The sequence below is a fragment of the Gymnogyps californianus genome, chromosome 10 (genome assembly GCF_018139145.2).
Source record: "Gymnogyps californianus isolate 813 chromosome 10, ASM1813914v2, whole genome shotgun sequence".
In the NCBI taxonomy this organism is placed as follows: Eukaryota; Metazoa; Chordata; class Aves; order Accipitriformes; family Cathartidae; genus Gymnogyps; species Gymnogyps californianus.
Window position 1 is genome coordinate 12,823,677 of NC_059480.1, and position 26,946 is coordinate 12,850,622.

The 26,946-nt window shown below is 39.0% G+C and overlaps 1 protein-coding gene across 2 annotated transcripts; it reads left to right on the forward strand.

Moving 5' to 3' along the window:
• The first annotated feature begins 918 nt into the window (after window positions 1–918).
• On the forward strand, window positions 919–20,917 carry DIPK2A (divergent protein kinase domain 2A). Of its 2 annotated transcripts, none has more exons than XM_050902485.1 (3): window positions 919–1,572; window positions 17,530–17,833; window positions 20,482–20,917. In XM_050902485.1, exons 1-3 carry the CDS (start codon window positions 919–921, stop codon window positions 20,811–20,813), a joined length of 1,290 nt encoding a protein of 429 aa, XP_050758442.1. In that variant the 3' UTR covers window positions 20,814–20,917. The 2 variants fall into 2 exon arrangements, with proteins under 2 accessions (XP_050758442.1, XP_050758443.1); XM_050902486.1 differs by lacking the exon at window positions 919–1,572 and adding an exon at window positions 16,454–16,547.
• Window positions 20,918–26,946: the final 6,029 nt, after the last annotated feature.

Genomic DNA, 26,946 nt, shown 5'->3' on the forward strand with positions numbered 1-26,946 from the left:
CGCCGGTACCGCCGTGCCAGGCGGTAACGGAGGGACCGCGGCGGCGACCCTTGAAGGCGGGCGGGGCGGCGGCGCCCGCCCGCAGCCGTGTGAGGCGCGGGCTGCGGCGGGCCGTGAGGGGCGGGCAGGGCTAGGCGGGGTGATGGAAACCGCACTGGCAGCAAGAAGGTCTGGTCCCGCCGGTCGCGTAGCACCGCTGGCCCGGGCCGGCCTTAGGCAGGCCGCTTCCCGCTGGCAGATAGTGAGCGCCTCTGCCCTGCGCCGCGGGGCGGGAGGCAGACAACATGGCGGCCGCATCTGCCGACCCCTACCTCCCCACCCAGGTGGCGCCAGAGTCCGGCGGGGGCCGGGGGCGAGGAGGCGGGAAGGGCGCCCCGCCCCGCCCCCTCCGACTGCCCGCCTCCCGCCCCGCCCGTGCCTCAGCGCGCGCTCACGGACCTCCCCGAGCCCCGCCCTCCCCGCTTCTACCCCGCGCGCGTGGCGGCCCCTCCCTCCGCCTCCGAGGGGGGTGGGCCGCACGCGACCGCGCCGCGTCACGTGCAGCCAACGGCCACGGCCTCCTGCGCTCGCGCGAGGCCCCTCCCCGGGTGGGCGGGGGCAGCGGCGGGAGGAGGAGACCCCCCGGAGGGGGGGGGCGGGCGGCTCGCGCCCACCTCCGCGGCGGCGGGAGCGGCGGCGGCGGCGGCGGAGCCCCACCCCCGGGGCGGGGCCGCCCGGGCCGGCGGGCTGCTGGCGCCTCCCCGCCTCCCCTCCCCTCCCCCTCCCCGCCGTCCCTTCAGTAACTTGGCCGCCTTTTATCGGGCGAGCGGCGAGGCGGAGAGTTTATTGGTGCCGGAGCTGCGGCGCGGCCGGGGCGGGCAGCGAGCGCGGCGGAGGGCGGGAGGCCCGGCCCGGCCCGGCCCGGTCCGGTCCGGGACGATGCTGCGGCTGGTGTCGCTGAAGTTGGGGCGGCTGTACCGCTACGTGAAGCTGGCGGTGCTGGGCAGCCTGGCGGCGGCGCTGGTGCTGAACACGCACTCGCTGCTGGCCTCGCTGCAGCGCAACGAGCTGTCGGAGCGGCGCTTCCTGCAGCTCAATAAGTGCCCGGCCTGCTGGGGCACCAGCTGGTGCCGCAAGTTCCTCAACGGGCAGCTGCGGCTGGAGAGCTGGGGCCGCCTGCGCCTCTTCGACTTCTTCAACGTCAAGAACGTCTACTTCGCGCGCTACGGGGAGCCCCGCGAGGGCAGCCGCCGCGTCGTCCTCAAGCGCCTCGGCTCCGCGCAGGAGCTCGCCGACATCGACACCAAGATCTGCCGCCGCGCCACCGGCAGGGGCCGCTGCGACCTCCTCCAGGCCCTGCACGCCACCGAGTTCGCCAGCCTCAACGGCGACGTGCGGCTCCTCACCCCCGACGCCGTGGAGGGCTGGTCGGACCTGGTGCACTGCCCCTCGCAGCGCCTGCTCGACCGCCTGGTCCGCCGCTACGCCGAGACCAAGGACTCGGGCAGCTTCCTGCTGCGCAACCTGAAGGACTCGGAGCGCATGCAGCTCCTCATCACCCTCGCCTTCAACCCCGAGCCGCTGGTGCTGCAGGTAAGCGCGCCCGACGGCGCCCGGCCGGCCGGGAGTGCCCCCGCCTGCTCTCCTTGGTGCTGCACAGCCGCCCCCGCCTGCCCCGGCCAAGCAGGGGCGGGCGGGCCCCCTTGCTGGAAGCCCCGTCCCAGCCGAGCGCCCTCCGTGGCCCTGCCTCCCCCTCTCCCCCCCGCCGTGGCCGGGGTCTCCTTTGCCGCCGCGCCGGGCGCACGCAGCCGTGTCTCTGGGCGGGGGAGAGCAGGGCTCCTGGGAAGCTGGCCTCAGAAAAAGCGGCGAAACGCTGGGGTCCTCCTCTAGGTCTTTGCCCTCACAGTGACTCTTATGTAAAGATAGCAGCTGGGTGGGCTGAGGAGAGGGTCTCCGATTCCCGCTCTGGGCAGGAGGCGTTTCTTTATCTCACTCAGTCTCACGGTTTTTCTTTCTTCCTCAAAGACTTTGTGTGTTTTCCTGGTTTGTCTTCCTCCTCGGTGCTACCGTGCCTCAAGGCTTTAACTCGTTCTCCATCCTTCTTGCCTTTCTCATCTAGGCAGGGAGCTTGCTGTTCTGTTCGGTAGTGAATGGTGAAGGCAGGCAGCTATTCCGCAGGAAGCAAGGTGGGGTGGCATGCTGTAAGGCAGATGCTTTCTGATTGATTTATGCCTTTCTTACAGTTAAGTGTTAGGCTTTAATCCTATGGCGTCTGCCATAATACATATATTCCTAGCCAGCTCTGGGAATCGGTGATTAGTTTCTTAGGGTCTAGTTTAATAGATAGTGAATAGAGACTTTACTGTAATGCTGTTGTGCTTAGCACATGAGTCAGTTTTTGACATGTCATGTTCTTATGTGAACTAAATATAATTTTTGTTTTTCTGTTGGTAAAAATTAGAAATAGGTATTTCGTAGCCTGAAAATGGAGCAACAAATAAATGAACAGTATTCTCTTTTCGAGCGGTTACATATTTTATATTCTTTAATTAGGAGGACTGGTTATGTGCGCACACCAGAAATTTGTGCTTTAACATGTTAAGTAAATTTTCAGGTGAAAAATTTGTAGGAAACTGTTTTATTCTGTGGCACTACTCAGTTGCTTCTGTTGCATATCTATTTAGATTGGGAGCTTTGCATTTCAGCTCTTAACACTATCTAGGGAACTCCAAGTTTGGACGCAGAACTGTTTTGTCTAACTGCTGAACTGTCCTTGCCTTTATCCGATGTATGATAAAAAGAATATTTGCAAATACATTTGAAAGCATCACTGCATGATTAATGTTACAAACATGTGCTGTTTCTCTAGTGAGAGGCCAAGAAATATGTAATGCTCAAAAAGCAGTGCTGCGGGCTTTACCCTCCAGCAAATTCACCTACTGATTAATTTCTAGAGAATGTATTTAGGAACTCTACTTAATTAAAAATATGGTTTTGGGTAGTATGCCTTCTGGCCTTCAGTCTCTCCATGTACAGCTCTCGGGTTTTGTTAAGTTTCCAGTTTGCTTCTCAGCAGACTTAGGGTACAGTCGCTTCCATTTTGCCGTAAAGTTGCTCCTGAGCACCGTGAAAAAGGAAACTCCACTTAAGTAAGAAAATCAAAACTGCATTGCTTTGCTGAGTATATTTAGAAATTCTCTGAGAATCAATTTGTTTTGGCTGCATTTCATACAGCTTACAGTTTTGGTTTTGAACACTGGTTCCAACATACTGAGCATATACCTAGATGGCCAGAAAACAGCTCTGTATGTTTCTTCATAATTTCTGGGGCCAATGTGTTCTTTACAGACAAAGGGTATGGCATAGTTGCAGCATTTACTGTTGTGGGGTAGATCAAAGACAGTGGGCAGCACTGGTTGATTTAAGAGCTTTGATTCCTGTCAGCTTCTTGATAAACTGTGGATGAGCCCTGAGGCTGTCAAGCAAATCTGTTGAAGAGATGAAAATCTTTGGACATGAACTTAACAAGCACTTTGCTCACTATTTATCTTAGCGAAGGTGCTGCTGAGAGCAGAGCAGGTCAAATTGGTGGGAAGTGAGGCAGCCTTTACCAGTCCAGAGTGTGGTAAAGTTGACTGTCACCTCTTATCAGATCAAAAGTGTTTTGCAGAGTCTTGTAAATATTGATGAATAGGCATATCCTGGAAAATATTTCTGGGGAACTTCAGGCCAGTTTTGTGTGTTGAAACATTCTTAACGTATTCTCCAGAAGAGTATTCATCAACTTTGGTAATGGGTACTGGAGGTTTGAATACTTTCCCTCAGTTAGGAATGAAATATCTTAAATACATGAATCTGAATGAACTCTTCTAGTTTGCATACATGTCACATACCGCTCCATTCTCAGCCTCTACCCGAGAAACACGTAAGGAATGGATAATTCTGTGCTATGCAGCTATTGCAACAGCAAGATGCAAGGCACTCTTTATGAGAGGTGAAGTTACTTTCCAGAAGTGATAACTGACTACTGAGAAGTTTGCTTGTATTTATACATAAGATATGTAAAACATCTTTTGGTATAGTTTCTGCAGTATTGATGAGGGCAGATATTGGCATGGGGATGAGACTTGTAGGCTTGTTCTAAAAATCAGGTGCTTCCAAGAAAGGAAACCTGCATGACATCATGTGAAGAATCAGATTTTAATTTTAAATAAATAAATTAATAAATGATGCATTTAACTGATGCTGTCTGTCTGTCACCGGAAGGCACAAGGAAAAGTATTGCTAGTTTTTGCCTTGAGCTTTTAATGAAACACTACTGTGACAGTTTAGAACGCTGTCATGAATAACAGTTTTGGTTTAGAAGTGGAGATAAATTCTAAACTCTTGGTGTTCAGTGCATTAAAGTTCTGTGTTGTTTAATTAAGTTACAGGAGCAGCCAAATGCAAATAGGCACTGAATTTAAAGCTTGATCTTTAATTTATAATAGAAAATTCATTATAGTAATCTGATAGAGCTAGTAATTTGTGGATTATAATACTTTTTATCAGAGATTGGGATTTTAGCTTGAAGCCTATTTGGAGTATGGATTATTCCTAAAGTGGCGTTGCTTACAAACTGCATATTGTCACAACTGACTTACAACTTTTGCTGTAGGAAGTTTTCAGGTGGGATTTTAACCCATAGCATGATATACTTTTGTTACAAATCTCTGAACAGTAGTAAAACAGCACAGTTTTGTATAGATTACTTATTGTAATCCTAATTCAATATTTGTGTTTTTCATAGCTTTCTTGTTAACCTTCGTTATCCACATTTGTTAAACAATTGCATAGATGTACTCAGTGAAGAATTCAGGCCCTTTTTGCCATTTTACTTCGTGAAGCAAATGGAAGGACAGCTGCATTATTATTTGGTACAGTTTACATCTTTTCTGGGTATTAAAATATTATTTTTACTTTCGTAGAATCTCGCTAAACTAGTCAGTAATTAAATCCTCTCACATTTTTTTATCTGAATTCACATTTGAATGAAACAACCTATATGCGAGGGTTGAGGAAAGAATTCTTTAACTTGAAGTGTAAATGTTTAAGATTTAACTTCTGATAGGTTTGGGTTTTTTCCTTCCTCTTTCTAATAGTCCTTTTCTGCAATAAGGGCAAATACTTTTTAGTAAAGTAAGTTCTGATCTGTAATCAAAATTTGCTACATCTAAACCAATATTTTATATAAACATGAACAGCTTATTCGGAGAAAAGCAACAACAAAACTTGCTGCTGTTCCTTTCAACTCATTTAATGGAAAACACAGTACTTCAAATAGGAATCACCTGGAGGATAGGATCTGTGCATGACATCTGATTCATAATTGAATATGATGACTATGTGTGTCAAACACTTGCAAAGATAGGTTGGCAAAAGTTGCCTTGTGAAGAAATAGCAAAATTTTAAAAATAAATTGGATTACAGACTGAGTATAGTGTGAATATTCACTTCATGCAGAATTCATAGAACCAGCATAGATGTAAGTAGATTTATCCTCACCTATGACTTTTTATAAACCACCCACCTTCTAGTTTGTCTTTTAAAAATAACTGTAGCAGAGAAACTTTCTTCTTTTTTTTTTTTAACCATGACGTGCGCTCAAATAATGGATGTTGTTCAATTTTATGAATGTCCTGGTTTCGGCCAGGATAGAGTTAATTTTCTTCCTAGTAGCTGGTATAGTGCTGTGTTTTGGATTTAGTATGAGAATAATGTTGATAACACACTGATGTTTTTAGTTGTTGCTAAGTAGTGTTTATACTAAGTCAAGGATTTTTCAGCTTCTCATGCCCTGCCAGCGAGAAGGCTGGAGGGGCACAAGAAGCTGGGAGGGGACACAGCCAGGACAGCTGACCCAAACTGGCCAAAGGAATATTCCGTACCATATGATGTCATGCCCACTGTATAAACTGGGGGGAAGGCTGGTTGGGGGCCGCTGCTCGGGAACTGACTAGGCATCGGTTGGCGAATGGTGAGCAATTGCATTGTACATCACTTGTTTTGTATATTCTAATTATTTTATTATTATGATTGTCATATCATTATTATTTTCTTCTTTTTCTGTCCTATTAAACTGTCTTTATCTCAGCCCACGAGTTTTACTTTTTTTCCAATTCTCTCCCCCATCCCACTGGGTGGGTGGAGTGAGCAAGCGGCTGTGTGATGCTTAGTTGCTGGCTGGGGTTAAACCACGACAACGAAGTAGCATGATTAATTTTTATCTTCACTGGCAAACAGAAACATAAACTTACTGTTATAGAACCAAAAATGTTTGCTGCCTATTGTTAATTTCCATAGAGGCTAAGATTGTTGTTCAGTCTTTGACTCTTACACAATTCCCCCCCCCCCCCCCCAATTCGTAACAAGCTTTGTTCCAAAACCAAGGCAGTTCAACAGAAAGATTTGGGGAAATAGTTAAGCTTTCTCTAGACATACCTCTTATTTTCCATGGAGCTCCTGCACTGATCTCTATCAGCCTCCAGATTTCCTATTTAGAGCCACTGTGGCTGTCTCTTAACAGCTTTTGAGCTGCTGTCATTGTGCCACCATAGCTGCCATGCTGTGAGGCATGGTATGCAACCATGCATTGTCCAACACATGAAGGCCTGTGGCAAAGTTTTAAGTTTTGTACTTAAACATGAAAAAAATGCCCCAAACCAACAATGCCCAAAAAAACAGGGCAAAGCAGAGAATTCTGTGTTCTGGGAGTTGGGAAAACTACAGTATAACTCACTACTGAAGTAAGAAATTGTTTCTAGATAAGAAAATTGTGTTTTTCAGTTAAGTGGTTGTATTTCTCCTAAGATCTTATGGTTAGCTGAAAAGACAGTTTACATCTGTCCAGGCGAAACTGAAACATAGGTTCTATAAACTGCTGTGGCAAAAGTGCATCTAGAGCTGGTCTTGCAATACTCAGTCTCGCTTTTGTGCTGGCTATTGTATTGGTGTACAGTACCGTCAGATGCACTGTTAAAATGACAGTGCATTTGCTTTGTTTTCAAAGCAAACTTGAAGTTTCCACACAAGCTTTGCTATTAAAATAAAAGTAAATAAAATGCTTGCAAGTAATGTGGCCTTTTCTCCCAAACTATAGAAGGTGTCTCTGAATTATATCCAGAGTGCATTAATGCAACTTTGTCTTGAGCTGTAGCTTTTAACAACCTGTTTAAAACGGAGATTCTTCAAAGAATGATGGTGAACGTTTGTATCTTGCATGTAAATTACAAGTCTCAAAGTCTTATTTTTCTGACTCTAAGAAAAATTCCAATACCTATATGGAAAATAGCAGCATTTCTGCATTTTAAAATAGATTGTGTAAATCATTGCCCTTCCCTCAGATAAGTATTTAGCTTTCTAAATACTTAAGCTTAATGGCTTTATTCTTCTCACAACTTCTGATCATTGTTATTCCTTGTGGGAAAAAAACCCCAAACCAACAGCTGTATCTCTATTCCTAGTATAATTACTCTGCATGAACAGTCTGTTGCCACATAACCTAAAATTCTTCTGGTTTCTCTTCATGTCGTCATGGGGGTTTCTGTTTGGTTTTGTTACGGAAAGAACAATAATTGACATCTGGTAAGCATATATTAAAACATTAACTGTGATCTCTTTGAAACAATTTCTTGCACTGAATTCACTCAAAGTAGCAATTTAGCCAAATGTTTTACAGAATTATTTTGCTGATCCATACATAACTCCGTAAGAAGCAAATGGGCAAATTTTCTTGCCTGGGATTTCTCTTTTTTTTTTTTTTATCATGCACACTGTTCTAGTCATAGGTTATTTTCTGTAGTTCTATTCTAAATACATTGGTAGAATGCCATCCAGTTTTAATACTTGGTGCCTTTTAAACTTTCTTCATTACTGAATTTGGTGTTTCTGATACGTAATTCCTATGCTAAATACCAAGTAGTGGAATTAAGGCAGTTATCTGCACTACCTGATATGTCCTCTAGTGGACTTCTAGTATTTAAGTCCTGGCTGATACAGGTACTGGAATTTTGACATACTGAGTAGTATTTAGTGTGTAGTATTTTAAAATGTTGACTATTTTCCTCTGATCTTTATGAAAAAGTTAAAACCTAGTTTGAGATCAGTTGTTACTACTCATGTTATCTCCAGTTGCTTTGAAGCTTTTTGATTATCTGCAATTTAATATGTTATTTCAAAGATTCACTGTAGTCTGCTACAGATGATTATAAATCATGAATTCCCTCCACCCCAAATTACTCCCATGCAGTTGGACTATTTTTTTGTTTGAAAGCTATTTTTTCTTTTTGCAGTAAACATAAACTAGGCTTAAGGAATGTCTCTACAAGTGCTACTTTATGGGTAAATTGATTTTATTTTTTTCTTTTCAGGTCCTAACTTTTCTTAAAATTCTTTTTTGCACAAAGTAGTCGACTGATACCTGTAGAAAAGATAATTTAGAAAGCAAAGGATTTAAATTTTAGGTGTCAAAGTGAGGCTTTAGTCTTTTTTGATTCCTGTTTTACATGCTTCTAAGTATTGTGGAGAAAGGAGATTAATTTGTTGTCCGTCCCTGAATTTCCATTGTGCACATTTTTAAAAAGAAATGGAAAATTATTGTTTTGTTGAATTAAAATTGAGTAGCCTTGTGTTACAAGAATATTCCACTGATTTGATTATATTGAAAATTGAAGTTACTTTTTGCACTGACATATGAGTGTATGTATTAGGCCAGCACTGGCTTGTACTTGTTATGTTACCATATTTAATTATGTTCCTTAAATGATCAAAACTGTTTTCATCCTTCTTTCTGGTGAAACTTTCCTAAAGTGAAGACATGTAAGTAAAGTATAAGGAATGTTTTAGAATAGTCTAGAAATTCTTGAAGTTCTTGTGGGGTATGTATTATGATGAATGACTGTCTTAATCTAGAGGCTGCTGAGAAATCACTATACAGACTTAAACAGAAATCCTCCTGATAAATTGTAACTCTTAGCAGTTTTCAGTAACACAAAAAAAGTGTGTTACCCCACATTCCAAACCTTGAAATACCACTGTTGTCCATCTGCTTCTGGTATGTCTGATGTAGAGGGGGAGCTGTGTTTTACTTCCCTGAATTAAGTAATTGAGGCTTTGTTTTAATCTCTTTAATTTTGCAAATGAACTTTCAGAAATAAATGTAGGCCATCTCTGCTAGGACTTCTTTATAGTGATATATTCCAGACGTATAACTGATGAGAAGTTGATAGTGATCATTTTCATCTGTTGCAAATTTAATCTGAACAAACTTTTATGAACTACAAACTTAATTTGAACAGGTAACAACCAATACATTAAATTTTCTTTACTATGGTTTTCGCGTTTAATCATTATTCATTGATTTGTTTGGAGAAATGACATACCTCTGCTAACATTGTGAAATATAACTTTTACAGTTCAAGTGTTCAACTTAATCATTGAGCAACTTCTAATTCTGAGTTTTTAGAGTTGTCTGTATTTTTGTCCTATAGTGCGTCAGTTCAGCCTGATATGTACCTCTTGTTGGCATGAATTGTATGTAGTAACTGGTCGAAATGTAATAAAACTGAACAAAAGTCAAATAAATGAAAGAAATGTAGTTTCAATCAGAACACTAATATTTGGAATATTCAATGAAATCCACTCTTCACTGTGTGTGTGTAGGCTATATATATGTATATGCTTAACTTCTGTGGGAGTTCTAGTTGAATGTCAAATGATTTGGCATATAGTTTAGAATGAAATTGTTTTCATTATACTCACTAGCATTCACAAACACAGTTGAATACATATCTTCTAGAATGCAGATCAATTCCTGACGAGAGAAGGCATCTGCGTTTAGACCATGCTTTTTAACCTTCTTTGATCTGAAGAGTTTCATTGTAAAATCTGATCTCAGCTCTTCATGGTTCCAGAGCTTTACTTATTTGCCTTGGTGACTAATACAAGTGCTACTTCTGTTTACACTGCAGAATCAACAGTACTCTGTGAGAGAACTAATTTTTTTCCTTTTGACGAAGAGCGTATTATTTAAATTCTACTTGCCATGCCAGTTTGCCTGGGCAAACACAGTTTAGTAGGATGATTTTCGCAAAGGCATCACAAAGAGTGTAATTTTGCCATGAAGGTCTTCAGGGTCATAAGGAGTAGGAAGAGAAATCCCCACTCTGTTTTGCATATGTTTTTTTAATTTCATCATATTTAAGGGGTAGCTCTTTGTTTGGTTGGTTTTTAGATGGAACTCACTTTATACAAAAATTGGTGGTTCTAGAGCAGTTTTGAAAATGAAAAGCATATTTTTTTAATGGTACAATGGAACAGTAGCTCAAAGATATCAGTTGTTACTTAAACTGTTTTGGCTTTTTTTGGACTTGATTATTAGGATGAATTATATGCTTGATTATGATAAACTAATATTCTTTTAAGTGTTTAATTCAAAGGGGATTTGTGTTATTGCAGACTGCAATAGGCCTTATCAGCTTCAAGCTGGTGAGTCTTCACTGCATGATCTAATTCACAGCTCTGAACATTCAAAACCAGTGGCAGATTCGTCTATCTTCTCATGTTTAGACAGATGGAAGTGAGAAAGACAAATGCACTGATAGTGTGTTTTATGCTTCAGTGAAATGATAAATTCACCCTATTAATTATCAATATTTATTCTGAGATTACAGTGTATTTTTTTTAAAGACATAAATGCAGTATTATTCTTTCAGGAACAAAATGTCCTTTGTCGCTTTGACAGGGTTTGTTTAGGTTTTTAAGCCTTGCTTAGAGAGATATCTTGTAGCTACGCTAACAAGGGCAAGTAAAATATTTTTTTGATGTATGTGTCAGTGGGAATGGAGGTAGCAGAAGTTTTTCATATTTACTGTTTTCTATCTTTCTGTTAGAAGATTATACATATTTGTCTGTGAATAGAGAAAGATAACAACTTTAATGAGGGAAAACTTACTAAGCTACCTGTTTGTAGTTTTTCATATGCATTATTATATTTTAAAACACTTTTAAAAACTTAATTGTCTGTGGTTTCCATGGCATTTGTGTGTGTATTCACAGATAAAATGTGAGTGGGTGCATCAGAATTGCAGATTCTTTTGTCAGATAGCTGTTTCTGGTTTTGAACAAGAGCTTAGTTTTTATCTTAATTGTCAAATGCACATTTTTAAGTCTTCAAATAGCATATTCAAGTACAAAATTATCTAATTAAATATTTATTGTACTAATAATTGGAGAATTAAAATAAAAACTAAAATAATGTTATGCATTACTCCACAGAAATCTGAGATTTTTGGCAGCTATCTACTAAGGTTTTTGTTTCTGAATGCAACTTGTTCATGGAAAACATGTTTAATGACCGTACAAATTTGTGTTCATGTCTTACTGGGTTTCAGAATTTTACTACATGAAGAAAAAGAAATCCTCATGTTAAGTTCGCTGCAATTTCATCTAGAAAGATGCTTTCAAATAGAATAGTATAAAAAGTTACAAATCTCTGCTTGCAAAGATAACAGATCTGCACTTCAATTAATATTCTTGTCAAATTCACCGAGTGAATATAAAACTGCTGAATGAGGCACTTGTACATATTTTTATCCCCTTCTTCGGCTACTGACTTGGGTAATGAAGTGGAGATGTGGCTGTTACATGCCAGTTGGAAGGAAGCCAAAACAGAGATGTTGTTTGTACATGTGCAGATGTTGGCAGGATTCCCTGCACTCCTGTTGTCAAAAGATCTTTTTATTGCCACAGAGTTATAAATATATCTGTGTTACAGTATGGCATGCAGGTATTTTACTGGTAATGTTTGGGATGTTCATTTCTTAATAAACCAAACTGCTCCTAGAATTTCTTCTGTGAAATGAAATTCAGTGTACACAATGCAGGAAGCATAATAGATGTGTTTTGAAGATCAGTGTACCATTGTGACTAACGCTGTACTTTCAAAATCAGTTTAATCCAGTACGTAAATCCCTGCTGCTGCTGGAAAGGAAAGGTCCTCTTAGCTCCCTTCCTCTCTTCTGCACCTGGCTCTTCAGGCCTTCTCCCTTCATTTTGTCAGTACTGGCATGATGTGGTGATGTGATGAGCTGGATCAGGCTACTGATCCAACTGAACACCATCCCAGCAAGTACCAGCTGCATTGCTTTCCTAGTGACATGAAGGAGGGGGTTGAAATGAGTGTGCTTGATGGGCTGGGAGGGATGGACACCTTCACTTCTGATGGTGGCATGGACTTTGCCAGTTCAGCTGTTTGTAGCTGAATTTGCATTTGGAAAGGGAGGCAAAGGCATAAGCAGAGCAGGACTGGAATATACGAAAGGAGAGGGGTGGAAAAGAAAAGGAGTGGGGTGGTCCAAAGTCATACTTAAAAATATTTAGGCATCATTGCTGTAGCAGTTGAATTGAATATATTGCATTGAGTGCTGATAAAATACAGCAGTACGAAAATGTTATGCACAGTTGGTGAAATCAGTTAAACCTGTGTTTATCAGAAAATGTAATCAGGTAAATTTTCTCCAATTTAAGATATAAATTTGAGTTTATAAGATAAAGTAGACTTGCATGGGTACAGGACTGATAGGTACACGCATTCAGACTTCCCCAATACTAAGCTATATGGCTTTTTCGTGATAGATACTGGTAGGCAGTATTTTGAATTTTCCTGTATGCCCCTTGATCCCACTCACTGGAATGAAAAACTTTTGCTTGCTCAGAGTTCTCTGGAGGTTATGCCTTAGCACCAACTCCTGCTTGCTTCTTTTTGAGTGAAATGACATGTTCCTTTGTAAATAACTAATTTCATTTGATGGACAACAGCCATTTGCTTATTGTTTTGATCCAGGACTGAATACAGTAATGATAAATGTGCATAAAATCTCATTTTGGTGGCGTTTATTGATGCTACAGGCATGAGTTTTCATTATATTGGTCTGTTTGTAGAATAAGTAAGGAACACTGAATTAGCCCACACTTCATTTCTTGGAAGGTTATTTTGCTAACCACAAAACAAGCAAAAAAACCCAGCCAACTTCTTAACTGTGGAATGTATTACTTGACTTGCCCTGAACTACTGGATATTTGCCCGTACTTACCCCCTTCATAAATTGCCCTGAAGCCTACAGATAAAAAACCTGAAGACTGGATAATGTCATCCTTATTGCATAGTAGATTCAGGTAGTGAGAGAGATCTAGTTCTGCTCAGTTATATGGTATCACAACTTGAAAGTATCATAGTGGTCTCAAAACCATCAAATTAGTTCTGTATCATCCTTGGGATTTTTCATGTCCAGATTCGCCTATGAGGGTAGATCAGGTGATCAAAATAGAGTAGAAGTCCAGACACTTAGGCACCTCAAAAACTTTGAACCTATTCTGTTATTAATATGGGTCTGATGTCCTTTTGACCAACCAAGAAAGGTGGTTCTTTGCAGTGGTAAACACAGTTATTTCCCCTAAAATTATCGTCTACACTTGCCATGTTAGAGGTTAGCTTAATGGCTTTTGCCATAAAGATGGCAAACTATGTCGACAATATATATTAATTATGAATTTAATTTTTTTGCATGTACTATATAGACAAGATTTGCTGTGTAGAAAATTTGAAGAGTCCTTGAAAATTCCGTAGAGGACATCTTGAACCAGAATAGTTGGGGATGGATGCTCAGCTTCCAGTAGGATCCAATTATCAAATAGTGTTAACACATAAACAAATGGGTATTTTTACTGTCTCAAAATTGTATTTGAAATATTAAATAATTTTAAAACTGTAGATGAACAAATTGCAATGTTCTTAAGTGTTCCAAGCAAGGAGCTGGAAGCTAGGTACAAGTTAACCTAGTACTCAGCCTTCATTTTAGGTACGGGCTCAATTAGGGCCTCCATAACATTTTATTAAACGCTTTAATTGTATCAAACAAAAAGTGTTTTAATGACTGTTAAGTCATGCCATTTTAACAAAAACCACTTAAATGTGAAAGTGGGCATTTTTGATTTGTGCAAACTAGAAAGCTCATCTTCTTGATGAGAGTAGCTAGATTACATTCAACAGCATGTCCTAATATCGTGAGGCGTGTATTCAGAACAGAAATCTTAAAATGGTAATCTTGTATGCTCTGATGCTACCTTTTGTTAAGGATTTTATGGTTTTGGTAATAATACTTGCCTTAAGCTTTTCTGTTCTTAACTTTATCAAAATAAAAATTTAGTAAAGGCTGCCCTTATGCTGGAGGATTAAGCACTTCAGATTCTCCCCTGCCATGTGATCAGAAGTACATCAATTCCTTCTTATTTGACAGGTATATATTTGGAATAAGATATATAAACAATCCTTACTTGATGTTATGAAAACAAGGAAGGGCTCCGAGTCACTTAGCATGGAAGTTGGCAAGGAGCATGCTTCCAGAGCAGAAACTTCGATCCTGAATCTCTCTCTGTCTGAAAGGCCTTTAGAAGAAGGATGGAAATGAGCAAGTTGTGGGTAGGTGAACTGGTTTGCTGGGCTGGAGACTCTCCAAAGTGAGAGCCATATGGAGTGTTAGAGTGATGTTCTCCAATATCAGTGGCATAGAAATGGAAAGGAATGCCTAAACCTTTTGTATTGGGTCTGGCTGAGATGGAGTTAATTTTCCCCATAGCAGCCCTCAGCGCTGTGCTCTGTATTGGGAGCTAGAACGGTGTCGATAACACACCAGTGTTTTGGCTACTGCTGAGCAGTGCTCGCACGGCAGCAAGGCTCTCTCTCCAACATTGTCCTTCCTCACCAGTAGGCTGGGGGTGGGCAAGATCTTGGGAGGGGACAGAGCCAGGACAGCTGACCCCAACTGACCAAAGGGATATTCCATACCATATGATGTCTGCCTAGCATAAAAGCTAGGGGGAGGAGGAGGAAGGGGGGGGCATTCGTTTATTTACATTTGTCTTCTGGAGCAACCACTACGCGTACTGAAACCCTGCTTCCCGGGAAGTGGCCGAACATCGCCTGCTGATGGGAAGTAGAGAATAAAATCTTTTGTTTTCCTTCGCTTTCGCACACGACCTTTGCTTCTGCTTTATTAAACTGCCCTTATCTTGACCTACGAGCCTTTCGTTTTATTTTCTCCCCCTGTCCAGTTGAGGAGGGGGAGTGATAGAGCGGCTTTGGTGGGCACCTGGCATCCGGCCAGGGTCAACCCACCACACCTTTTCTTTACCTTTTTTTTTTTGGGGGGGGGGGGGGGGGTGGCTGGAGGAAGTGTCATCTGGACTCTCAGTAATAACTGGTCCTTTTTCCTAGTCACCTCTGTATAGTTTTGTACTTCTTCAGATAATGATTCAGAATGGGTGAGAAAGGAATTGTGGCTGCCTATGAATTGCTGGGAGAAGTAGCACAATGGAAGCACTTGTGTTTCCCAGAGGCTTTGATGTGCTTTAGTAAACCTTTTTATTAGTAGCATTTGTACTTAGAAATTCTGTAACTAAGATTCCAGTTTTGTAGTGAAATAACTTAGTAAATGGAGACAATCTCTCCACAGGATTTTGGTTTTTACCTCCTGAAGCCTGCAGCTGTTGTGAAATCCTGAAAATTCGATAAAACCAAGAGAAACTATTGTTGCAGTGCCAAGCAAGTGTTCCTGTTTCGCTTTTTCTTCCTGTGTGTTTACCAGCAGCGTCTTTTAAAAGGTAGAGAAGACAACTACAAGAATTTTCCTCTTGGATATTGCTAGAGGATTCATTGATCCAATGACCTTTTGGGTCAGAGGCCAGTTAGTAGTCTTTTTAATGAAACTCGGCTCCTGCCATGGGAGCATGCTTACACAGAAAATGACTAGTGAAATATGCAAGCAAGTTTTGTGAGTAAAGATTATTGTATTGACTGTCATGATCTAAGCAAATCTATTTTGTTTTTTCAGAGCTTTTTTAATACTAAATTTGAAGTCTTAGTGTGTAAATTGACTATAGCTTTAACTTTGCTGGTTGCGTTTCAAGAATAAGTATTAATTCTTGGGAGTAGATGTGGCTTGCAGTTCCTTGTGTATTACAGAGCTTCTAGTGTTTCTGGCCAACATCAGTATTCTAACCTTGGCTTAGCGTCAGCTGATGCCTAGTGCTTAAGATAAAGTGATCGAAACTTTGTTATCAAAGGAAGCACAGACATGGGTAAAATTAAGGATTCTTGTAGGGGAGGTATGTGTTCTGAGGCTGTGGTGATTGGGTATGTAAGCACTCTAACTTTTCTAAATTTTTTTTTTTTAAGTGGGATACATACACAGATGGGTGAGTACTGGGCACCTCTTCCCTGACTGGTCTTGTAGTTCAGATCTGTTCTACATGATGTGTTTCCTTCCAGTGTCTCTTTTCTCAATTTACTGTAAATGTTTTCTGCCATCATGGATTCCAGGAGGTATAAAGCTTCCATTCAGACTGAAACCCACCATGCCGTTCAACCCAAGTGTGGTAAAACCTTTGCTACATCATCATTGCTGAATTGATTATGAATTGCTTCTGGTGACATGTTACCACGGTAGCGCACGAGGAAGGAGCATGTGCACATAGTGAGATCTCCTAATTGTTAAAATTAGTGTACCTTATATTCTTAAAGAGTGCTAACTTCTATGCATTTGGGGCCTTTTAATTTAATATTTTTATGGTTTCTTCCTGGTGCATAGTATGGAGGATACCTTTTAAATGCTTGTCTGTTCATATTGAAGTCTTAGGGCACATTCAGCACAACTGAAGTAGGAAAAATATGCTGGTGTGGGGTTGGTTTTTTTTTTTTAAATTGCTTGTAGCATGTTATTACTATTCAGTCTCTTATGTTAACTTCTAAGAAAGCCACTATTGGAGACAGATTTTACTTTTGATAAAAATGTTATGTGGCTGTGTGTAATAAACACAGAGTATGTAGCAATTAATTAAGAGGTAGATTGTTAAGGAGTACTAGAGGCATAAGAAACCCTAAGCTTTCTTTTGTACCTTAATCTGTTCTGTAATCCTTTCTGTGAGAGATCTTCAGGTGAGAGAATCCTCAAAGGAATCCAATCAACTGGGAAAAATGGGAAGGGGGGTGTGTTAGAGAGAAGGAGGTGTCACTTTTTAAAGCTTTTTCCTTTAGGTTATTAAAATAATTGGTTTTAATTAAAAATATCAGATGCAAAATTATCTTGGTGGGAAGTATACTTGCATTAGTACAACAGATGTGTATAAAACACCGGTAGAAGAATATAGTTGGTGGGATTGTGCATGTGTATGTGAATATCTCTCTCTCTCTATATATATAGTACATGGAAAGCTAGATATGGGTTGTATATTATTTCAGGTCCTCCAACTCTTTCCCTTTAGTAGTCCAGCAGGGCCTTTTGCGCACATAAATATATTTTGTGTTGTTTTTTTCTTTCCCTTCAAAACTTAGAGGTTTATGGAAATGTAGTGTTGATGGGTATTTACAGGTGTCTCTTCTAAATTTTATTGAACAGGCTTTTAAAATCTAAGCTGTTTTGTATTAATGAAAATTTTAAAAAATCTTTTTATATACAGAGTTTTCCATCTGATGAGGGTTGGCCGTTCGCAAAGTACTTAGGAGCATGTGGAAGAATGGTGGCTGTCAATTACGTTGGAGAAGAGCTGTGGAGTTACTTTAATGCACCATGGGAGAAACGAGTGGATCTGGCCTGGCAATTAATGGAAATAGCTGAGCAGCTGACAAATAATGACTTTGAATTTGCACTCTACCTCCTTGATGTCAGCTTTGACAACTTTGCAGTTGGACCAAGAGATGGGAAAGTTATCATTGTAGATGCAGAAAACGTTCTGGTAGCAGACAAAAGGTTAATCAGACAGAGTAAGTGTCTTCTTTCTCTCCCCTCCCCTCCCCCCATGTCTCTTGCTTCTTTCTCTGCAAACACAATATTTAAAGTATGTGTAGTTGCTAAATACCCATTTTGTTGGCTTTATAACTAGACTACTAATTAACAAACTAATTAGCGTTCTTCTGCAATTAGACTACTAATTAACTTGACCAATTTGTCAATTTTATGAAGTGTTGCGTTTACCTGAACTTGATTTACATATACTTTTAATCTCTGTAATCCTGCTTAAATGAAGAGGTGGGGGTGGGAGGAGAGGGTTTGGACCTTTGACAGGTTTATACAGATGGATGGACAGATAGACAGATGGGCTGGCTGACTGACTTGTCTACCTTAGCTAAAAGAGAGAGGTTCCTTTCGTCTTTTCCAGACGTCTGGTAGGGATGGAAGTCTTGGCATTCTGTTTTCTGTGAATGACAAGACAGTCTTACTGCCCACTTTGCCTTAGTTACATAGCCTGCGTCTGGTTCAGTTGTTCAGGTTGGTGCTCTGCAATAATAGGACTGAAGAAATGGGTAATTTTAGTGCTGTTTCCAAATGGGAGTAGTGAAAATTCGTTCATATTTCTGTCAACTGTAAAAGCTCAAAGCAGTGGCAGCAGGAGAGGTGTTTGACAAAGTGGCATTACATGGGTTTATATTCCTTTTGAGCTTATAAGGAAAACTTTACAGACCTGAGGGCTAGGGACATTGAATATGAAACCCTAGATTCTGCAGAAGTTCATGGCAATAGGTCAAGTGATTCCAGTTTGCTTTGGGTTAATGGATTTTTTTTTTTAAGCTTTGCAAATAGACTTCATATGCTGTGCTGCTGAATTAACTTTAAGACTATATTTTCTATCCACACACTTTTCTACAAGGAAGTATGTTTTGGGTTTTTTTTTTTATTTTTCTTTTTTTTAAATTAGATTTATTATACATTCTTGTGCTTAGATTAAAATTATCTGAGCCTACCAAAAAAACCTTTCAATGTATTGGATATCCAGTATGTTTACTTTAGTACTTATGGGCCACACAAATAAACTTTCTTTTCCTCCCCCCCGCCCCCTTAAAAAAATATTACTGAAGACTTTGACTTTTGGAACATGTCTGAATTGCTGTCACAAAGATGACCATATGAACTCTGAAAAAGTTGATGTGTACATGAAATAGGAGCGAGTAGCTTCTTGCAGAAGCTGAATGCTGAAAGTGTCACGCTTACATGTTGTCTATAGTTCTCAGACTAATTTGTATCTAACTAGGGTTTTGCTGCATGATTTGTAATCTAACAATCAAGAACACAGAAGACAAATGAGGGCACAAGAAAGTTCTCAGTCTTTGTATAAACTTGACATTTAATACTGATTTCATTAGTCTTCTGGAAAGTCTGATTAAACAATCTCTGTCTAGAGTGATTAATATGCCTGTTTAGATATTTGAATATGTACATTCTGTCCAATTGCACTGTACAGTAATATCTAATTGTACTCTGTGTGGGATATCATATTTGAGTTTGCTGACGTCCTTTTTTCCCATTCTCCTTTGTTGCTGGCTTTTTTTCCGTTTTGAGTTTGCTGTTCATTGTACAAACTTTACATCATATTTTTATAGTTTTAGCAGTCATCCTTCAGTACGCTTTTTTTTCTAGACTGGCTTGCAGTGCACCATAAACGAGTAGACCAATATTCAGCTCAGAGACTACCAAACACAGATAATTTTTTCTTTGTACATCACAGTGCTAAAAGAGATCTGCAAAACTATGAGGCTCCATGATAAGGACCTCTTCTCAAAGCTGGCAGTAATCCAGAAACTTAAGATGAAAGTTTTCTAACAAAAAGTAGTAAGAACTCAGGAGATCTCACACTTAGTAACCTTTTACTTATTATTATTGTATAAGGTATTTTCTGTAAATCAGGTTTTAAGTTAAAGAAAGCTTTGTGACAAGGCCACTAGTTACACCTTCAAATTTTGATAACTTTTAAAATATATGTAAAGAAGAGTTTATACATGTACATAAATGCCATTTGTTTTGTTGAATTTTTTTCTTTCTTCAAAGATTATATGTAATGCATCTGCTTTTTTATACGCACTTCTTAGTTACTGTCATGTCTAAAGTAAGATGTTGGAAGATGATGTTTCAGAAGTTTATGAATTACTTTGCAATGTGTTTTTTTTTGTTCTTTAGTAGACCACTTGCCAGTGTTAGTTCCCAGGGCAACTGGAGAAACCAAATCTACGTTGCTAAAATAAATCATGTTGCTTGTTTGTTTTTTCTCTCAACTTCAGCTGTGGATCATTCTCTTGTACTTGTTTGTGCTACATTTTTTCCTCTGGGTATGTGTGTGAATGTAGATTTCACGTGTTTAGTGTGCTGTTTTTTCTGCTTCCCTCTCTTTGCTATTTTACCTCTTTCTTTCTTCCCCTTATTTTTTGTATTGCCAGGACCATTTCAGCAGAAGGGTATATCAAACTGTCAGATGCAATCTTAGACTAGAACATTTAAGAGTTCATCTAAACAAAGTTGCTTTATAGTTTAAATATTAGCAGCTTGCTGTGTATTGAGCTTCTGATTGTATTCAGACACACATATGCTCTTTCCTCCTCTCTCTCACTTTTTTTTTTTACTGTCTCCTTATATTTCACAGATAAACCTGAAAACTGGGATGTATGGTATGAAAGCAAATTTGATGACTGTGATAAAGAAGCTTGTCTGTCCTTCTCAAAAGAGATTCTTTGTGCTCGTGTCACTGTGGACCACAATTATTATGCTGTTTGTCAGAACCTTTTATCAAGACATGCCACATGGCGTGGCACTTCTGGAGGACTACTTCATGACCCCCCAGCTGAAATTGCCAAAGATGGCCGACTTGAGGCCTTGCTGGATGAGTGTGCCAACCCAAAGAAGCGATATGGTAGATTCCAAGCCGCAAAAGAACTGCGTGAATACCTTGCACAATTGAGTAACAATGTGAGGTAGTCCACAGTGAAAATTTTTTGCAGCACTGGCTAAAACACTATTGCAAAGACACATAGAAAATGAAGTTTTGAACTTATGTATTAAAAAGAGAAAATAAAAAAAAACCAAACTAGTTTATTAGTTTTCTAAATACCATAAAAATGTAATTTTATGGTGTTATAATGTTCCTTTGCAAACAGACAAGGTACTTGCTGAATTAAAACTTGAGCTACTATTGACTCTCCTCCCTAACTGTTTAAAAGGGAGTAAATCAAAAAAGACTGTGATAGCTTAATTGACAGCTTGTGTGTCAAAGGGTACTTTACATAAAACTGCATTAGTGTCACAGTTTTGTGAAGCTGATGTTCTTACTTGGAAAGTCAAGTTAGACTGATGGCCTGTTTTAAAGGCCTTTTTCCTGTCATCATTGTCTCATTTTTGTGTTTGTTTAAACACCTTGAAGTGGCATTTACATCCAGGTAAATCTAGCTGTCTGCATTGTTTCAAATTTAACGGGCTTTCATGTTAATGCTGTGCAGTACATTCCTACTGTGAGTGCAGAATTCCCATGTTTACTGTCTAATTTTAGGGGGTTTTACACTGTATTTTACTATGCTTAGACATTGTGTATTTTTTTTAAGATCATCATAAACTCAAATGTCATTTGAACTAACATTCATTTGATGTCTTTTGTAGTTCTGCTATTGGAAATATCACTTAATGTAATTAATGTACAAAACTTTTACCCTTCATGCCAGTATATACACATGACTCTTTAGCAGGAAATAATGGTATGAGCAAACCCTTATTTTTAACAGAGATAATTTGAGAATTGGAGAGAGACTACAATAAAAAGATCTGTATTAATTTAAATTGGGGATAGAAGCTTGACTAAAAATAAAAGTTCACTAGTCCAGTGTAGTTAAGCATAAACCAAAGAAAATTAGTTTCTAAACAAATAGTAAAGAAAAAATGCTATACTGTAGTGAAGCTAATAATTCTCAAAATTCAAATTTCAGTGGTCCTTGGTTACTCTTTGAAGAACTTCTAAAACTGTGCTTATGCTAGAAGAAAACCCTAATTTGAATAATAATGTCTAGAAAGTTAGCAGTTTGTTTTACATCATTCCCAATTCTGTTGAATTCAAGTGTAATGGAGTTTACTGAATATTCATCTTTTGGTTTACCAGCTAAATTGATTAAGCTGTATTCACTCTAGACACCTTTTCTTGAACTAAGTTTGACTATTCCCACTGCAGTTAAAATTAACTTGTTGAGGTTTGTGTAAATCTGGAGTTGTTCTCGTAAATTACAGTTTTTATAAAAACCGCAGTTACTGCTACAAGAACTCACTTCAAAGCTTGCGCCTCTTTTTTTTTTTTTTTTTTTTTTTTTTTTTTTTTTTTTTTTACAACTACTATAATGCTTCATTTTCCTGAAGTCTTATTCATAAAAAGATAGTCTTAGGAAATGTATGCATATTACTTCTTGTAACAGTAATGAAGGAAACTAATATTTCTTAAATGCGTGTATAAAACAATATTTTGTACAAGCTAAAAAGTATTCTGAGCAAGGTAATGTGTGCTACTTTCAAGAGCAAAGTTAGTATGCCTCTCATACTGCATCAAAAGACTGATGGAAACTGTTGCTGCAAGTGCAAGGTGAGGAAAATGGCAAACTCACTGACTGGCCCTTTCTCAAAGTTCAAAAAGTGGAGCCATATAAAGATGCAGAGTGCTTTTTGATTTCTTAGATGGCTATATTAAGGACATTTAGAATTCGAAATTCTCACTTGAAGTCATCTTTGCCTATGTAGTCCTAATTTGCTCCCAATCCCTTGTCTCATTTTCTGAAGTTAGAATGCCCAGTGCAGCTTTTAATTTTCATTTCTCCCGTCCTCTCATTTGAAAACAGTTTTACGTCCTTGCTGTGGCAGAAGCTGTCAGAGAAGGTTCATGTTATTTTTGATCATAAAATCCACTTATTTGAAGAAAATAGACTAACCCTCAGACTAGGTAATACTACCCTACCATAAAAGCCTTGACTTATCGCTAAAGTTGATTTTTAAACATCTACCACATTTCCCAATGAGCGAGTGGAGTATGATTGTTAAAGTTGTAAAAGAAACAAATACTGCCGGTTCTGGTTACTACTCGAGGCAGTTCTGTAGCTGTCAGAATGTCCTGTCAGATTTGGTTTGGGGTTTAGTTCCCTCAGAAATAAGTTACTACAGCTGATTATAAAAAGAATTTGGAACTTTAAAAAAAACACTACAGGGAAAACATTGTGGAGAGCAATAAATCTTGTTCCGTTTGCACCTATCAGATATTTATTGTACAATAACAATTTATATTTTTAGTCATTGCCCATTATTATTGATGAATATGGTGAAATATTTTTGAATGAGATGTTTGGAGTTTGTATGTGCATTACAATTGTCCTTTTGTACTGTAAGTTACTGTCTGATTGGAATATTTTATCAAAACTGTCTCCCTGTGCCTTTATATTACAAGAAAGTTGTTTCTGCAACTTCTAATGATATTAATAAAGAATACTTTAAGAACCTCATCTCAGATATTCATTTTCAGATCAGTAAGTCTTTTAAGATTGACTTAAGTCTAGGATGCATTAAAATATACGTAGAACTAGTTTTGTAGTGTTGCAGAATGCACCATTGTCAAAAGTGACAGATAGGAACTTCTTTTTCCCCTCCTTCTTTCTAGTAGACTGTTTGATCCAAAGTATGAATGATCTGTCAGGAATCTTTGTTTTGGAGATTATCATATGTAGGACTCATTTTCTTAAAAATAACTTGATCAAGCCATATCTTTGTGTTCTGTTAACTGAAAGAAAATATTTTCAAGTTAAGCAAGTTGTTATCTTCTCTCTTTATCGTTTGAGAAACTTATTTTTCCTTGTCTTTAGAGTCACTTATATTGCTAGTACCACTATGTCTTCAGTACAATATTGTAGCAGTTATGTAATGTACATACATAATGACTTCTGATGTTTCTCCTTTACTCTGGATTTTTCAGTGAGCATATGCATTTGAAACTTAAGTCCTGCAGTTATACTAGAGCATATATTCCCTTCTGACTTGGTGAGCCTGTGTAAATAATAGGAGCAACTTGTCTCAAAAACACTTGGATTTTTAAATTTTTTTTAGTTGCACTCCTGCTGCCTCACCTTACCTCTCCAGGAACTGTAAACATGCAGATTGAAACTTGTAAACTTTCCAGTGTGCCTCAGATGTCAAGATCATTATGATCTTAAGAAGAAACTAGCATGAATAACTGCTGCATCTTTTCTTTCAACAGTTTCTAGAGTATAGCATAGTCTGATCCTGGTTGCCTTGAACTTCAAGACATGGTGTATCTGGTACTTTTTTACCAGGTACTTTCTCATTGTGAGATGTTCTCTTATGAGACACTTCAAATATGTTAAACTTTGTATGCTACTCTGATTTACCACAAAGACTGGGTTAAATGCGGTTTTCTTTACATTTATTAGAGTGGAGACTTTGGCTACCTTTAAAAGGCACTAAAATGTCTTGCTTCTCTACAGTCAAATGTTTTTGTAGAAACCAACAATGGTGCTTTCATGGATTCCTGTTTTTCCGTATGACGTGTCTGAATTCAGTACTAATTTCTAAGCTCTTTTGTTAGTTATGTATGTTGTTTGAAACCTGTGATTTGGAGATTAGGATAGATTGGGCTGTGAAACCTCTGTAAAATGCACATGTCTAGTGAGTATCAGAGAAATGTTCTGTTGGGGAAGTATATTTCTCAATTTGAAGATTTGGTGTGCAGCCTGCTTAAACTGCTTTTGAAGTTCCTTATGGTTTCTTTCTATCTCACAGTCTTCCCAAGCCTTTAAAAATCCAGTCCATCAAATGGAAACTTCATTAGTGTTGATTTCACCTACTTTTTTTTGTTGAAGTTGCAATATACAGACCTGCTAATTTATTTGGTAGCCTTCATCTGACTAGTTCACTCATTATTAGCGTCACTGTTATTTTGACTTTAAATGTCTGCCAGTTTTTTGTTTTCTGTTTCCTTATTTCCAGAACATGTTCAAAGATGTACAACTAGTTTAAATAGACCTTTATCTCCTTCTAGTTTCATTTTAGGGTGTTTTAAAGAAATTTTTCCTATGCTGATTTGTCATTTTTTTAATGTGACTCTCCAGATCTGACATGTCGGTTTGCCTGGGGTACTTCTAAGCATCACATTCTTTTTATATTTCATACTGAGTTTTATAAACACGTTTCACTATTCTTCTAGGCAAAAGTATTTGGTAGTCTGACTTGTACTGTACACTACACTAATGAGCTTTTGCTAGATGCAGAAAGGCCTTGTGCCTGCTAGATGTCTTTTGTAGAGTGTGCATGTGATGTTAGGACAATGAAGAGCCTCTTGTTTTGGCAGCAGATGAGTCTGTTGTTGCCATGCTGGAAGTATGAGAATATACCTGTTTTGTGTGGTTCAAAAGCATTAGTAATGAACATTTGCCACGAATACTGACTTGCATGTTCAGGTCAGAGCAGGAAAGTTCCGACTTTAAAAGAAAAAATATCTAAGGCTGTTTCTTAGAGTTGGTGGGTTAACTCCAGTCTCTGAGAACAGAAATGTGAAAGCAGAATATACTTCAAAGCAAAATAGACTGTTTAATTTACAGCTTGTGTTCAGATAGAAAGAAGAGCTTTTTTGGGGGGGCTGGAGGGGTGTCAGGGTTTCAAGTAGCTTGTCTATTAGTCAAACAATTTTGATACACATCTTTCTATTCTGAACATGATGCTTTTGTATATGCCTAACTTTTACTACAGATTCTAGCTTTTGATATTATTAATGGAGGCTTAGTGCATCCATTTAATGTGCCCTTGGTATAACTACAGATTCCCAAATAGATGCCCTGTATCTTTTTAAAGGAATGTGGTTTTCAAAATTTAGTGCATTTTTATTTTGTACCTTTTTTTTTTCTCCAAAAGTAGTTCTGAAACTCCTCGAAATAGTTGAGCAGCTGATTTCATTGCTGCCAACCATTAATGCAGTTTAATTTTGACTTGAAAGTTCTCATCTTCTTTGGTTGTTCAGGCTGGGGTAGGAATGTCTGGTCTTCTGTAAAATCTAGCAGTTCGCAGTGTGCGGCTATGTCACCTGAACCTTAATAGATATTTTTTCCTTACAAGAAAACTTACGGTTTTCTTACTTTGTGGGGATTTTTGGCAGTTCCTTCCTAAAAAAATCAAACATTTTTCTTACTATTGCAAATTAACTTGCAGTTTCACTGTGGGAAGAAGGGCCTACCTCCATCTGGAGAGAGCACGAAGAAATAATGATCAGAATTTGAAGCAATAAAAAATCAGGGGAATATTTTGAACTTGCTGACTTCAATGCCTCACAGTAGGAAATTAGTATACCAATAATAGGCCTACTATTTCACTTCTTGTAGAATATCAAGAGCAGTTCTAGTTGTTTATTTAGATACACTCATTTTAGAAACTATATGTTGAGATGGTTGAGCTTAACATGCTCGTGCTTGCTTTCCTAAGGGTAAATTTAGAGCTCTGGCAGAAAGCAGATGTAGTTGTCAACAACTTTTAAGAACTGCTCTCTTTAAGGGAGCTCTTTCTTTATCAACAGCTAGCACACTCAGTGAATGAGTGGAGAATATTTGTACAGTGAATGCACAAAGTTACATGAATATGGCAAAGCATACTTTGGGCTTCAGTTTCTTGAAACTCATCTCCCGCTTGTTATCTAGTTCTAATATGGAACATTAATCAATATACTTAAAAAAAAAAAAAAAAAGATTTCTCTTTTAATTTGCTTACTGTTTTATAAAAGCTCTACATGTGAACACCTGACTTTTTTTTTTTTTTAAAGTCTGGCAGCTGTCACTTAATTTGTTTTAGAGGAAGATGAGACTTGACGAAGGATGGAAAAACGTTTCTTTCTCAGACTACAGCCTTACATTCTTTGACTTACATGCTGTTGGTTGTATTTGTTTTTGTTGGTGGTGATGTTTTGTTTAAAAACTTCCTAGTTTACAAAGGAGGAGAACTTGACAGGGAAGATTAAACTGGTTTTATAGCTATCCCTTCAGCTGTTCATCTTCCAGTCCTGTTACAGTTCTCCCCAGTCTTTTTTGCAGAT